Here is an 11359-nt window from a genome sequence, read left to right on the forward strand (position 1 = left end):
ACCTCAGGTAACCTCTCCCCACCTGTGTCCACCTCAGGTAACCTCTCCCCACCTGTGTTTAACCCAGGTAACCTCTCCCCACCAGTCTTTGCCCCAGGTAACTTCCCCTAACTTTGCACCCCAGAACCAGGTATCCTCGTTTCAGTTTCCCCAGCCCCAGGTAACCTCCCCTCACCTTTCACCACAGATGCAGGTATCCTCCTCCCACCTCTTCTATCAATCCCAAATAACCTCTCCTCACCTCTCTTTGCCCCAAGTTAATTCCCCTCATCACCTTGCTCCTCAGGTAAACTGCCCTCTCCTCCACAGTCCCCATGTTACCTCTCCTAACCTTGTAGCCCATCATCAGCCCTCCCTCTACAACCAAAGTTCTGATCCAGAGTCAGATTATACAAACTGGAACAAATGTGAGTCCACCTCTGACCTTTCCTGCCTATTCAACGAGGGCAATTTTATCTACCAGGTAAGAAGAATACTTCTGAAATTAAGAACTACTAACAATTCTGACAGCATCCTTATAACATTTTTGCTTCTGACCTCAACCAGAACCAAACATCTGACCTGGATCTCCATCTCCAGACCCAGACCCAGTTCAGTACTAGTGAGATTCTCCACAGAGAGGAATTGGAGAGCACAAACAAACTCTATGACACTCATGGAAATCATGTCAGTGGCACGTTTGACCAAAGCGACTCACCTGGTCCAGGTCAGCACTCCTGGGGCCCCCCGGTACCAACCCTGTCCCAGGTGCAGTGCCGTTTACTGGGCTCTACATCTTCAGGAGGTACTGTGGAGAGATGGAACTCCACTGACTTAAGCTCATCTGCTCAGGACTTCCATAACAACAACTTCTTTGATGAAAGGTACCATGAAAACAATGCACAACAGCCCTTCTGTAGCCCAACGACCCCTGGTCCAAGTCCCCATTACCCTCAAACCCCAGCTGTCTCCAGTCCAGGTCCTCAAATGCATCCTGGAGCAGATAGGAAATGTTTTCAAAAACAAACATCCACACAGCAGAGCAGGAATCACACCTCAGGCTATTGTCTGAATGAGGCCAACAGCTACTTACAAATCTCTGATCCGGGTCAGCAACACCTTCATCAGACAAGCCAGCACCATCTAATGAGCCAAACAGAACTGACTGAGGACCTGGCAGGTCTTCTAAAATGTGCTGAAAACCTTGAAACCAGCTCCTCTTCTCTGGAAACGGGCCCAAACGTCAGCACTGCTGGTCCAACTCTGGGTCTTCCTGCTGCCCTGACCCATAAAGAGGAGGGTGGAAGAAGAGGAAGGAGGCCAAGAAAAGGAGAAGACCATCGTTCCGACTGGGCTTGGGTTTGTTATATATAAGTCTGTTATTTTGAAAGCAAAAAATTTTATACGTATAAATGTGGGGCATAAAGTAAAGAGTCCCTACAGATTTGTTTCATTCATCTGAATATTAAGCACATTTATTTGAACCTGGTTCATCCTTTTAGTTTTATTTTCTCTGATTATTTTCAGGCTAAACAGATTCAACCTGAAAGAAGCACAAAACCTCTGAACGCTAGGTACCCTCCGTTACTTCTGTATAAAATAATATACTTTGTATTATTTTTCTCTTTTTGAATTGTCATGATTCTCTCGTGTCTCTGCAGATGCAGGCTGATGTGTACGGTGTGTAACCGTGACTTCAAGAGCTTGCCAGCATTAAACGGCCACATGCGTTCCCACAGTGGCTTCAGATCACCGACTCTGTTAAAAAAGGTCAACATCACCATGAGATACATTCATTAACTTGAGAATTACAGCATGTAAAGAAAGCCTAAGCTTTAAAACACAATCATATACTTTGTGAGGGCCAGGCTGACTCTACAGAGAGGCTGTAACCTCACTTCGGCTCACCACACCTGTGTATAATCTGAAGGCCTGCCCCCTACAGGGCCTGCATGGAGCACCAATCAAACAGTGTCTCTCGGTTATTTTATTTTAGGACACCTCCCCAACTGCTTCAAGCCCAGTGTCCATGGTGATGCCAGTCTCCGTCCCTGTCCAAACAAGAGGCATGTCTGAGCAGAGGAGATGCAGCCTCCGCCCTCCGGCCATCGGGGGTGCTGTGCTCTACCACAGCCTGATGCACCTGGAGGAGCAGGAGGACGCTGTCGCCAGGGGCAACAAGGATGGCAAAGTAGTAATCACAGCTGATTTAGGTCGGTACACCCCTCCCCCGATGCTGTGTCCTCAGAGGGCAGGGTCAGGGCTGTTCTGCTCCCTCGCCACCAGGAGCCAGCAGAGAGCGCAGACCATCCAGCTAAGAAGTGAGTCGCGTCAGCAACAAACGCTAACCAGTTACACTGATTGGACAAACTGCCGTGTTAAGGTGTGTCTCTGATTGACAGATGAATTAGGTGACCCTGTTGCCTCGGCAACAGCCTGTCCTCCACCTGGTTCTTTAGCATCAGGAGTCGTCAAGCCGTACGTACACGAACCTGATGTAATTTCTTTATTTTTTTCCAATGATGACATTTACTGACAGCATGATAATCGAGAGCTGTCAATCACAGGAGGATCAATATAGGGCGGAGCTTCCAGGCTGAGATCCCGCCCTTACAAGACAAAAACGACGCTCAGACGGACTCCCACAATGCACTGCTCCTGTGGACGCCTTATGATGAGCTGGAGCACCCCGTCAATCAACAGAGAGGTCAACAACTCATAAAACACAGAAACTGGTCACACTTTTCTCCGATGGATTATTTAACTTTACAATGTCGCTGCAGTTGAGGCTCTGCTGCTGATGGCCCGGTCCAGTGTGGTACCAGGATACCGGGCCAGCCCAGAATATGCCCTGCAACTCCTATCAGAGTTCCAAGGAGACTTCCTGGTAAAATCTGTCTGGGTCTACAATTTGAGCAATTTTAGACCTAATTTTAGTCGGAAAATGAGATTGAAAACGTTTTTACATTATTTTACAATAGCTTATTGTTAAAGTTTCTTTCAGTATGTTGCTGCTCAGAGTTATGACTTTCAAAAACATTTTACATTTTTTAACAAGTGGAATTTGTGTTTTATATCTGTAAAGTTATTTTCTGAAAAGTTCTGAGTGCTGCACTTTAGATCACTTTAAATATTGTAGTTAAACTAAATTATTCTTAGTGTTTTCACTGACCGCTTCACTGTATAATTTGAATAATTTGATGCTGGAAACAACTGTAATAACTGTAATAACTGTTAGTGAAGTTTCTCAGTGAAGTGTCTGTTTAATCAAAGGTTGGAATTATTGAAAACAGTAGATTTATGTTTTTCAGTGTCATAAAAGCCATTAGTCCAAACACAGCTGATTGGAACCATAATTTGTTTTTTCAGCTGACGATGGAGAGGCTGCTGTCAACTCCTGAAACCTCCAACAACCAGTCTGGTTAGTTGTTGCTTCTTTATCTAATCTTACATGAAATTTATTCTATTATAGAGGAAAAACTTGCATAAAACTATCCCATTTTCCTTATTAACTGTGTATTGAAGGTACTGGGTGGAGTGCAGCAGAGAAGAAGCTGCTGATTAAATCCCTGCAGCTCCATCAGAAAGACTTCAGCAGCATCCAGAAAACTGTGAGTTTCTCTTTTTCTACCTTGTGTGAAAATAAAACTCCATCGCCCAAAACTATTAATGTAATGTAATGTATTGTCTGTATGTCATTAGGTTCGGTCTAAGTCCCTGTCTGAGTGTGTGGAGTTTTATTATTTGTGGAAGAAGAAGCTGAACCTCAACATAAAGACCCAGATGGACCTGACCATCACGCTGCCGGAAGTGGACGTAAGAAAGACAAGTAAAGTCTGTCCTCGTGGAGCTCTTACATCAACCCAAAAGGTGTTTATTCCAAATGTGGAGACATGTAGGACAGAAATATGAAGAGATTGTGTGACACAGAAACAACAAATACTCCAAAACCCTTTTTTGTTCTTGTAGAAACATTATTATTATCAAGGAGCAGAGTTTAATGGAGCAGAAGAGTAAATGGTTTCCTGTTTTAGACTGACTGTAAATGTTTCATTTTATTAATGTAAAACTTCTGGAACTTTAAAGTGGTATTTAAAGGTATACATACTTCCAAAAGACTTGTAAGGACTTGGGTTTTTCCTTGAAGCTAACCTAGAACATGGCAGTCTAGTTTTAGGACCTGACTTGAGACCTGTTGTTAGTTTTGTCTTGAGATGTGGTTTGGGATTTCTTGAGTTTGTTCTGAGAACTGAATAGGAACTTGGTGGCCTTTGGTTGACCTTGTCGTTTTTGACTTGGTATTTGTTGGTCTTTTCTTGGGACTTGATGTGAAACCTCTTAGCTTTGTCTGGGGGCTTGACTTGAGACTTGGTAAGCTGTTTTTGGCTTGTTGGATTTTTTTAAAGTCTGACTTGGAGCTGGAAACTTTATGATCTGACATGAACTTGTTTTGGAACCTGACTCTTGATCTTATAACTTTGAATTGAGACCTAACTTGGAACTTGACTTAGGGCCTGTCAGACTTGTCTTAGAACTTGACTTCTCAACTTTGTTTTGGCACTCATTGACCTTTTGGAGTTATTTTTCCTTCTCTTTGGACCTGACTTGGAACTTTGCATTTGGATTCTGACTCGAGACTTTATTATCTTGTATTACCTTGACTTGGAAGATGACTTGGGATCTGTTTTCCTTCTCTCACAACCTGACTTTAAACGGATTACCTTCATCTTACAACATAATTAGCAACTTTGTCTGGTGTTGTTCCATCTTTTACTTTGTGACCTGTGTGATGTTGACCTGAAACTTGTTAACCTTCTTTAAGACCAAACAGGAGACTTTCTGACGCTTGTGTATTGGCCTGATTTGGGACTTGTTACTTGTCTTCAGTAAATTAAAATGTGTGGGGATAAATCATTGCCGTCAGGAGATCTATAAACGGTAGAAATGTTTTAGATTTCAGCGACTCGTCTCCTTTCAAAAAGGAACAGGGTTATATTACTGAAGTCGGTGGTTTTAAGACAACGTCCACTCAGATATTTATGAGAATCACACCCTGCAGTCTTACGAAGATGTCAGTAAACTGTAAGCTGAAGTCTGACTTCTCATAGGTTCGACTGGTGCTGTGTTTCAGGTCAGTGAACACAAATGAAACTATAGGCTGAGCAAATGAAAACCACTGAAACCAAATTCCTGTTATCACCCCACATGACTGCAAACAGAAAACACACAAACTGAAACACACACACAGGATGCCCACTTCCTGTCAACGCTGTCATGCTTTTGAACAAACTGTTACATGACATTTCAAGTAGCCAGCAAGTGTGTGTGTGTGTGTGTGTGTGTGTGGTCACACCTCAGTTAAGGTTTTTTCCATCAGACTGATTTAAATTTTAGTTGCAGAGTTTTATTATTGTTGCCTTGAGGTTGTTCAGTAGTTCCACACACTTTATCCCTTTAACTTGACGTAAATTAAGCTCCGCTTCACATTTTCAGATTGTGTAACTTGAACCTTGTTTATTTTGTGTCTTCAGTCTGTCTTGCTACAGTCACACAATTTTAAAAAGTAATTTATTGGTAAAATCTAAACCAGCTCCTTTTATATAGACTTGTATAGTCTATATACACTATACAAGTACCAAGAGAGACCATCAAGCACCAAATCCAGTCCTAAGACAAGATCATTAAAACCCAGGTCCTCAGTCAGATCCCAAGTTAAAACTACAAAAATCCAACTTCAGTCCCAAGTTAAGACTAATAGGATCAAAATTAAGCCTTAAGGACACAGACAGGAGCAAACAGTATGATGACTGATCCCAAGTCAAGATCATCCATCACCAGTCCACCCCAGGGCCAAGTCAAGATCAAGGAAACTCGATTCATATTACAAGTCAAGACCAGCGAGTCTCAGGTTCAGTTCTACACCGAGGCCAATAAAGAACAACCCTGAGGTCCCAAAACAAGACCGAGTTGTTCCTCATGAATCCCATTCATCACAGCTTATCGACCACTTTCATCAACATGAACATGACTTGTTTGTTGTGGAGAATAAAAATGTACTTTTCTTTATTTTTTCAGGGTCAAAAACTGAATAAAACTCAGGAGGCATCGTGAACCATTGGACCATCAGCCTGTCGAACTGGACACTACTTGGCAACACAAATGTAGATTTAGTCAGAACCATTGTAACTAGGACAGGTTTGCTCCTAGGTGTATTTGTTAAATTTAGTTCACTTAGGTAATGCCAAATATAACCCCGTTTGTATTTATTCCAGGTTTCTTTCTCAAATTCAGATGTTCTGTTGTATTAATAAAATATTTTTAAATAAGTACAGTATATTAAAACCTTCACCAGGATATGTTTGTTTTAATTTAGTAGATTGTAGTAGCAGAATCTTGTCATATTTTATATACAGTACTGTCTTTTTAATTATTGTAATTTAATAAACTAACAAAATGAGGACAGTCAAGCATCTTGTTTGAGTCTCTTTTCTAAACTTAAAGTCTGGCATGTTGGGATGTTGTTTAACTTCCTTAATCCTCCCAGTTCTTCTTTGTTTTCTTTCTCTGGGGGCTGATGTTGAAAAGAGCTGTGTGTATTACAGCCTGAATGGGGAAAAACCTGAAAGAAGGTAAATATGAAACACTCCAGACTTTGTCTGACTGCTGCTCCTCATATTCAGATATACAGCACATTTCTTACTGTATGCTAACATCAGAAGGTAGAGAGATTATTTACTTTAAATTAAGTCAAATACCTTATTTATCTCTCTGTGGTGGTTCTGGTTTATCCCAGAGGGAAGGTGAAGGTGAGGTCAGGGTTCTGTTTACGTCCTGAGTCCAGATAATGTTAGCTGCCATGAACAATAAGACCCCTGTTAACCAAGCTAATGTTGGGCTTTAAGTTCTCAGTGAAGAGCATCAAATCTGTGGACAAGAACAATAAGATCCAGGCCAACAAATCACACACAAATATTTACATTCAGGCTAACAGACGAGCAAGATCCTGGTCAAATTCAAAGTCCAGGCCAACATATCCCACTTCAAGACCTAAAAGATCTTGGACAAGGTCAACCGGTTCCAGGTTAAGATCAAAGAGCTCCAGGTAAATGTCAAAGTTCAAGCTCAACACCTACAGGATCCATGGAAAGATCTACATTCAGACCACCAGGGTCACAGTGAGAATTTACATAACTGATGGAAAGATTTAAGTCAAAGGTCAAGAAAGACCAAGAAGATTCAGGTGAATATCCAAGTTCAGGCCAACAGGTCTCAGGTGAAGATTTACGGGACTGACGTTAAGATCTGAGTCCAGGCAAACGAGGTCTGAGTCAAGACCAACAAGATCCTGGCAAAGGTCAAAGTTCAAGCTAAGAGGTTCCACTTCAAGACCAACAAGATCCAGGTAAAGGTTTAAGAACTGGTTAACAAGGTTCAGGTCAGGTCCAGCAGAACCCAGGCCAGCTTCCTAAACAGACCAACGGGTCCTTGGATAAATTTAGGTCAAGGTCTAACTCCAGGCCAACATGTATCAAGTTCTCAGTCACAATATCTCCGATCAGGATTAGAGTCAAAACACACCCGTCTACACTGAAGTCACAACAAAATCCACCAAACCAGAACCTGCTAAGGTCTCCACACTGTCCAGTCAGGTTCTTTCTCCAAACAGAAAAAACTCTCATCATGGAGCTGGTTTTGTGCCTGAGGTCAAACTCAAACCGCAGGAAAGCAAACAAACTTCTGACACTAAACTGTGGGAAACATGTTTAAGTGTGGGGATAAAGGTGTAAACTTTAACTATGAACAAGTTGTTTTATACCAACTCTGTGACGTTCCATTGATTATTCTGTAAAAGGAAACTGCAGAGAATCTGCTGTTCAAGTGAGCAAAATCTCCACATTCTTCTGTAATCCCACATTTTAAGTGTTTTAGTTGCCTTTCCTGTGTATGAAGGGAGCTTCAGGCTACTAATAAAGTTTGACTCCTCCTCATTCCAAAGGTCCTTCTGTCTGAAAACACGAGCAGAGAGCCAGACGAGAAGGAGGGAGGGATGGGAGCGCAGGAACAGGAGGAGGACAGCGCTCCTTCAGAGGGGAAGAAGCACCAAAAAACCTCGAAAGACGTTTATTTCTGCGTCCTGCCGGAAAAATACGAACCCCTGATCGAGGAGGAGGAGGAGACGGAGGAGGAGAGGAGGAAGAGGAAGGAGGAGAAGAGGAGAAAGAGGAAGAACAGATGCAAGAAGTACAGGAAGGTAGGACAGGATGGTGACCTTTGACCTCAGGAGGCGTGGGAGAATTCCTCTACAAACAGGAAACTGTAATCCTCATTATGATGCGTTTCATATCAATATTTACACCTGTTTGTGCTGAAGCATCAATATGGTATAAAAGATTTTATATTCAAAAGTAAATAAATACCTAATTACTAAACTATAAAAATTAAACATTCAAATTATGATTATTTAAATACAAATACATAAAAATATCACAACATTTTATATATTCTTACCTATAGAGAAATAAAACATCTTAAGTCTATTAAATTAATAAACATTAACTAAATAATTAAATATATTTTCAAAATGTTTATAAAAAATGTAACTTAAGTACAGCTTAAAAATAAACAAGAGTATTAGTTGGTGTGTAAATATAAAACTTGTGAAAAAAGCAAAAATTATTTTCATCAATAATGATGTCAAATTAAATCAATCATGTTTGAAAGTAAGAATCTAATCAAACCGTAACATGTAGACAACAACAATAAGACTATTTTAAAGCCTATTTTTTGTTTTTAATTTGACTGTAGTTGAGTAAATCAAATTAAAGTTGGGAAACAGACTTTTATGATTATAATAAATGTTTATAGAGATTAAAACTATTTAAAATGAGGCAACATAAAATCCTGTTTGAGGACTTTTTTTAGCTGCTGCCTTAAGAAGATGCAGATGTTAAACATTAACTCTAAATCTGACCTTTGACCCCAACACAGAGCAGATATCACTGTAACACAGAAACCACAAACAGTCACAAACAACAGCATGTTTTCAGTCCAGGAGGTTCAGATACAACCTTTATTTACAGACTTCTTCCACTGAAAACTGTAAAACACAAGTTTGTTGTTTCTACAACTGACTCCGCCCACATTACTCTCATTACTCAGATTATTCACGTTACTCTTATTACTGTTGAGAAACCAAGTTTTTAGTATTCATCCCTTTCAGAGGAATCTCACCTGACCACTTAGTTTCTCTCATTGGATCTTTGATGTTGCAGAAAAGATGGACACACAAACCGAGTCCAGACCAGAGGTTTAATTATTCAAACATTCAGCTGAATGGAGACAACAACTCACCAACAGGAAGCAACAGAAACACGTTCCCAGTTGTGTCTGAAGTGATAACCCCTTCACTTCTTTTTATACTATAAATCATACTATCATATCCTGATGCCCTGGAACCTTCACACAAATGTTCTTAGTGATTATTCTATCGTAAGCTAAGTGTGACCTCATTCCAGCAATCGAATCATTTTAGGGACATCGAAGTTTGTTTATATTTTATCGTTGACTAAGCGTAACCTCATTTCTTAGCAATCAAAGTATCAAAGTTTGATTAGATTGTACAGTAGTTGTTTGAACTGCATTACCATTTAGTATTTATACAAGCTTTAAATGTTTGTGAGATTCCTTTGAATGAAACACGTTATAAAGCTGTAATGAGTTTAACAGAAATGAGCACAAACCATACTTTACATTATCCATGTTACTCTCATTACTCACTTTACTCTCATTACTCACTTTACTCTCATTACTCACATTACTCTTATTATTTACGTTACTGTTAAATATAACAGACTTCTATAGATGTCAAGGAAGTTTTGCAAACATAAAACTTTAAGCATCTGTAGGTATTTTTTTTTGAAGCAACACTTTAAATGTCCACTGGAGGCCGCTGTATTCCACACAGGTGATATAAAATCTAAATTTAGCCTCTTATTCCAACAGCAGAAGCCATTTATCCTCCTGACCACCAGTAGTTAGATTTGTTCTCTGGAGAGGACATTTATAAACCTGAACATCTCCCACTGCATACTACTGAAGTAACTTATTTTTATCTAAAGAAAAATTGTGATTGGACAATTTTTTTTTTACTTGTTAGTTAAGAGGATAGAAGACCCCAAATTATTATTATTATTATTTAGGAGGGTTTCAGTCTGTGGAGTGTTTTTAGTTTCCTTCTTGAATTATGCTGAATGATGATTATTTTTACTTCTATAGATTTAGCTGCTCCTTTAAAATATATAAAAAAATATTGTTGGCAGTTTAATATTTAATGATGAATATTAAATCAGATAAAATTACATTTTATGTATACTACAGTTATAAGTTTTGGTAACAATTTCTGTTTTAACCAATCTCGCCACTAAACACAGAGATCTGTGTGTTTTTAATCCCAGTGAAGTTATCGTGTTTTAGTGTTTCTAAAATGGGTGAAATATATTCGTAGATGGAATCCTTCACATGCTTCAGTTGTACCATCGTATGAATATTTTATTTGTGAGTTATTAATTAAATGTTAGTAACTAACCTGCTTCTTCTTCTGTGGTGCAGAACGTGAGGAAGGCGCTGAGCTTCAGTTGGCGCTGCCTGCTGGCCGGCCTGGAGAGCATGGCGTCCGCCTACTCCACGCCGCTCTCCGCTGTGGCCACCGTGGCGACGGAGGTGAACCGAGCCAGCAGCAAGGCATGATGGGACGCCGGAGACCCTACGATCACACCCAGTGTTGACTTTAGAGTTTTTATTTTTTTCATGTACTGTATGTTTTATTAGTGACATTCTGATTTATGACAAATAAATCAAATAAATTTACTGGAAAATGGAGCCGTTTTCCTAACCCGTCTTCATTTTGTTCCTTATTTACACCTAAATTCCTTCCAGTTTTCTTCTCCATCGTCCCCTTTCCTCAGTTACATCCCTGCTGTTGATTTATGCTTTCCTATGAATAAAACATTTTTCTTTCCTTCCAAATCATATTTTTCTGCCCTTCTTTGTGTTCATTTCTCAGATTTAATCCTCCCTGACTCCTACTATTAATCATTTTTTATCCCCTTCCATTTTACTCCCTCCTTCTGTCCTTTGCTGCTTTTCACAGATTTATTTAGTTTGTCCCACTCTTTCCTTTTTGTTCCACCAGGACATTTTCTTTTCATGGGCTAATAAAGGAACTTTAATATTACTTGTCTGCTCTTCGCTCTTTCAGTCAGTGACTCACGGTTTTATTTACCAGCTAATTTGTCCTCTTGTGGGTACTCCATTTATTCTACACCACCTTAAATCCTCCCTAAAAGCCTTTTGTTGCCCAACTTTGAGATGTGTTGCTGCC

At 40.0% G+C, this 11359-nt stretch overlaps 3 protein-coding genes across 9 annotated transcripts in view; 2 read left to right on the plus strand and 1 right to left on the minus strand.

The window, feature by feature from the left end:
• The window catches only part of LOC108246840, a 9285-nt gene extending 2839 nt beyond the window's left edge, over positions 1–6446 (plus strand). For 5 of the 7 annotated variants that reach the window (XM_017434574.3, XM_037973877.1, XM_017434577.3 and 2 more), the window contains exons 4-15: positions 8–463; positions 547–1338; positions 1507–1553; positions 1641–1749; positions 1976–2300; positions 2382–2457; positions 2547–2686; positions 2763–2866; positions 3349–3400; positions 3505–3590; positions 3682–3849; positions 6055–6446. In XM_017434574.3, the coding sequence (XP_017290063.1) occupies positions 8–463; positions 547–1338; positions 1507–1553; positions 1641–1749; positions 1976–2300; positions 2382–2457; positions 2547–2686; positions 2763–2866; positions 3349–3400; positions 3505–3590; positions 3682–3849; positions 6055–6090 (2391 nt within the window). In that variant the 3' untranslated portion in view covers positions 6091–6446. The remainder of the gene's footprint in view (positions 1–7; positions 464–546; positions 1339–1506; positions 1554–1640; positions 1750–1975; positions 2301–2381; positions 2458–2546; positions 2687–2762; positions 2867–3348; positions 3401–3504; positions 3591–3681; positions 3850–6054) is intronic. The other 2 variants (XM_017434578.3, XM_017434576.3) reach the window with 2 other exon arrangements.
• The window catches only part of lipt1 (lipoyltransferase 1), a 16985-nt gene extending 6283 nt beyond the window's left edge, over positions 1–10702 (minus strand). Inside the window, exon 1 of the mRNA XM_017434580.3 lies at positions 10565–10702. The gene's annotated coding sequence lies outside the window, so the exon portion shown is untranslated. The remainder of the gene's footprint in view (positions 1–10564) is intronic.
• Positions 8024–10857, plus strand: lg23h1orf115 (linkage group 23 C1orf115 homolog). Its single transcript, XM_017434581.3, has 2 exons — positions 8024–8230; positions 10588–10857. Exons 1-2 carry the CDS (start codon positions 8027–8029, stop codon positions 10723–10725), a joined length of 342 nt encoding a protein of 113 aa, XP_017290070.1. The 5' UTR covers positions 8024–8026; the 3' UTR covers positions 10726–10857.
• Positions 10858–11359: the final 502 nt, after the last annotated feature.

Source organism: Kryptolebias marmoratus, linkage group LG23 (assembly GCF_001649575.2).
Source record: "Kryptolebias marmoratus isolate JLee-2015 linkage group LG23, ASM164957v2, whole genome shotgun sequence".
NCBI lineage: Eukaryota > Metazoa > Chordata > Actinopteri > Cyprinodontiformes > Rivulidae > Kryptolebias > Kryptolebias marmoratus.

Bases quoted from the DNA above. Each gene is read 5' to 3' on its own strand.
- lg23h1orf115 (XM_017434581.3), top strand. From the start codon at position 8,027: ATGGGAGCGCAGGAACAGGAGGAGGACAGCGCTCCTTCAGAGGGGAAG. The intron at 8,231-10,587 runs GTAGGACAGGAT...TCTGTGGTGCAG, and splicing joins GATGCAAGAAGTACAGGAAG to AACGTGAGGAAGGCGCTGAG.